This window comes from Bactrocera tryoni, chromosome 3, assembly GCF_016617805.1.
Source record: "Bactrocera tryoni isolate S06 chromosome 3, CSIRO_BtryS06_freeze2, whole genome shotgun sequence".
Classification (NCBI taxonomy): Eukaryota; Metazoa; Arthropoda; class Insecta; order Diptera; family Tephritidae; genus Bactrocera; species Bactrocera tryoni.
Window position 1 is genome coordinate 74,467,783 of NC_052501.1, and position 3,944 is coordinate 74,471,726.

The 3,944-nt window shown below is 39.0% G+C and overlaps 1 protein-coding gene across 1 annotated transcript; it reads left to right on the top strand.

The window, feature by feature from the left end:
* Positions 1 to 1,934: 1,934 nt before the first annotated feature.
* On the top strand, positions 1,935 to 3,729 carry LOC120772384 (dynactin subunit 2). The gene is made up of 4 exons (XM_040100974.1): positions 1,935 to 2,134; positions 2,242 to 2,725; positions 2,806 to 3,246; positions 3,320 to 3,729. Exons 1-4 carry the CDS (start codon positions 2,099 to 2,101, stop codon positions 3,502 to 3,504), a joined length of 1,146 nt encoding a protein of 381 aa, XP_039956908.1. The 5' UTR covers positions 1,935 to 2,098; the 3' UTR covers positions 3,505 to 3,729.
* The last annotated feature ends 215 nt before the right edge of the window (positions 3,730 to 3,944 follow it).

A 3,944-nucleotide genomic window follows, 5' to 3' on the forward strand; every position in this document is an offset into this window, starting at 1 on the left:
GCGCTTGAGATTGAGACAGAAAGGGAGAGGAAAGTGTTAAACCACAAAAACGCGGCGCTGCGAGCTGTTGGCATTCAGTAATGCAGTGAGGGCGGACGCGGTGTGAGAGGCAAGTAAAGAGTGGGTTGCTTTGTGTTAGGCAAAGGCGTAGCCATCAGCAACATTTTGATGCTTTTATCGCCATTTCCTTACTGTAACCGGTTAAATAGTTGTTGTAGTTGCTTTTTTACATTATCATCATCGCTACGACAGCATGCAAATGCAGTGTTGTGTTATACTTATTATCCTTGCGGTAGCAATGATTGCAACGCTGAGGACAATGATGCCCCAAATGCGCAACAAGCCGAGGCAGCAGCATTTAAAGGCAGCCTCATGGACTGCTGTTTAAGGGAGTACAAAATATAGTTATTAGGACAACAAAGGAAGAAAACAGGTAATTGAAAGGAAGAGTTAAAGCGTGGGATTGGTGAACGGGGTCTACAGCAAGCATTCATTCATTAGATGACCTTGTCAGACGAGCTTTCAAGGCAGTGAAATAAATTGCTTATTTAGGGGACTTAAAATCGCTGTATTTTTGGATTCCCGGTTAGTATGTCTTTGGCTAAGCTTTGTTTATCTCTAAAATATTGTGAGATCTACTCCAAGTTTATGAGAGGTATTTTTGAACTCAACCGCTAACCTCTATTTATCAAGTTCCCATGCCTTAATATCATATATGTATGTATATATTCGAGACAGTTTTTAACATAGAAACTTTTCACCAGAGACTGGGGAAATCGGTTAATGCATTCCCCTCAACCCCCATATACCCAATTGTCTTTCGTCTGGTTTACTTCTTACCGTATACATCGGATGACTTAGTAAGCTGAGACGTGCTTTAAAAATAGTTTTTTTTTTTATATCTTATGAGGTAACCCAATCAGATTCCCCTCTCCTCTGTTGCCTCTTTGGTAAGATATTTAGGACCGCAGCCCTTTGGCTCCGAAAACCTATTTGACTCTAAGGCAGACAGAGGTTTGACAGTCACTGAGAAACGAGACAGTGGACGCCTAAAGCTGGACGCTCAAATTGGCATTATCTGCCTGAAAGGGGTTACCAATAGTGGGTAACCAAGAACGTCGAGTTCACGTAGCCGAAAAGGACAATCGACTATAGAGTACAAGTATAACTGTGTTCTCCAAAATTATTTGGGAAATATGCTGTTACAACAACAACAATGCATTTTTTTGGATTTTTTTCGAACGCCTTTACCATTTATTGTACGCTTTGATAAATACTTTCTGGAGACTCACCGAAGCTATAATACCCTTCACAAAAAAAAACAACGATTCCATACAATAAATTTATTCGGATCGGTGAGTAAGTATGGAAGTAATATGCTACTGTGATCCTTTAGTCTGATCTTTTTGACATTTTGTGAGAATTTGTAGTCTGAAAAAAAATGCTCGTACAATAAACTTTCATTTTCATCGGGCAGTTTGTATGGGAGCTATATGTAAATGATCTGAAAAATTTATTGTTGTTGTTGTATCGGCAGAAAATATTACTGAAGTAATTTTGAGGCTGAGTTGATTGCCCGGATGAAAATACGGGTCCGTTCCGGTTACTTAAACCTGACTGTCGTGGGAACGGACAAAAAAATCTGAAAATTGTCTTGGCAGATTGTACCATTGCTTTGAACGGTAATCTTTATTAAATTTCGTAAAAATTTTTATTCAAATAAAAAAAAAAAACTTTTGTAGATTAGGTTATGTTAGTGAACATAACAAATCAACTTACACCTCATAACATAATATCTTATGCTACGTCAAACGCAAACAATAAAATTTCAATTCTTCCGAACACCCCATTTTGTTCCATTCCACATTGTACCCCACTTTGCTGCCAACTATGAAACAGATGACATCAGTGTTTTGACATTTCTCTGAACCACGGTAGAGCCATGCTCTGAACACAACATTGTTGTTGTTTGACACCTAAGTTTTTGTATTTTGTGCAAAGTGAAAAATTTTGCGCTGCGCTTTTAAAGTGTTTTACACGCTGCTAAATATAAAAATTACGGGTTTGTTTGCCAAAAAACACAGCACTGCCTATAATAATGGCGGATCCAAAGTTCGAGAACTTGCCGGGAATTGTAAGTATGCGCATATTAAGTGGCCGTAAATGGAAATTCAATAAAACTGACTCACATAAGCATACCGCACCTTGAAACGATTTTGTATGTAATTTCACTCCTTTTAGGCTTATGACCAACCCGATGTCTATGAGACGCCCGACAATGGTGAACCTGATACATCAGATTATTATGAAGAGGAGGCGGATAATGAGTCCATCGAGCGTATGCACATCTCAACGCGCGATGCCTACAATCGTTTTCGTGGCGCTTCGCTTGATGGCAGCGTAGACTTTTCTGATCGTATTGGCCGGCGTCTATGTAAAGGTTACGATGCGCGCTCCGGTGAGTACGAACTAGTCGGTTTGGGTGAAAAGGAGACACCGGTGCAGAAATGCCGACGTCTACAATGCGAAATGAACGAGTTGATGGATGAAGTGGCAGCACTGCAGGTGGATCGTAAAATTGCACAGGAAGAAAAAGATTCATACGATGCTGTGGCAACCGTTATTGCTACGGCAAAGAAAGTATTGGACTCTTTACGTTTGGAGCAAGTGCTAGGCAAAGAGCAAGCACCATCAGCCGCTGATAAGGAAGTTAAGCAATTGATTGGTAGGTTTTTAAACATATGCAAATAGAGCAAAAACAAATTTAAAACGTTAATTCTTTTTAATTTCAATTATTTTATGCAGGTCAAGTGGAGGAATTCAAAAAATCGGGACTCTTAACCGCCATACCAACACCAGGCACAGATTTGGCTGCATCTGCACGCATCGCTAAGCTAGAGCATCGTTTGCATCAACTGGAACAAGCTATTGGCGCACAACCAGAGAAACTCAGTCGTCTAACCGCCGTTACGAACACAACAAACGTTTTGGAGGCGGTGCATCAGCTTAGCACCAAAGCAGCACTGTTACAGCCCGATAAGTTGGATGTGATCGAGACGCGTCTCACTACACTCACCGGTAAAATGGATGCAATTGCCGAAAAATCGAGTGGTTCTGCTGATGATGCGAAGCGTGATCAAAAAGTTATCGAACTGTATGAGATTGCGAAACGTACGGAGCCGGTGGCTGAAATATTGCCAGACATAATTGAACGTATGCAAGCGCTTGAATCTTTACACAAATATGGTGAGTATGCGGTTGTAGTGTTTAGTGAAATCAATAGTTTATAATTCTACTTTTTATATTTATTATATAACAGCTATGAATTTCGCTAAAATAATTGCTGAAATTGAGGAGAAACAAACTACTATTGCAACCAGCTTGGTAAGCAACAAAGAACTGCTACATTCGGTGCAAGAAACATTTGCACAAAATCTGGAAACCATGAACAAGGAGGTCGCCAAAGTAGAAGAGCGTGTACAAGCCATTGCGGGCAAGAAATAAGTAATATATAAAGCGTTGCACACACATTTCACTCACTGAGGCAACTGCTTATGTCTAAACTAAATAAATAATTTAATTTGTTTACATATTCTCAAAAACGCAAAGTATTGTAATTTTCGTTTAAGCTAAACATTAACTGTGAACTTTGTTGGGTTGATTTTAAATCGGCATTAAGTTGCAGTAAACATTTTTATGTCAATAAAAGTTAATGTGCTTTGAAATAAATTCAATTTCGATGTTTTTAATGTATTTTGCGTCCAGTCAAGTATGTAGTAGCTGCAGCAACAACAGCAAAGTTTTTGAATACCATAATTTTCACAAGAGCAAAAACTTATGTGTATGCAAGCGGATATTAAACGATTTAGAACAGTTTTTTGTATCTCACATTAAGTGCAATAGTAAGGCAACTACAATAATGCAAATTGTGTTATGTATTGTAC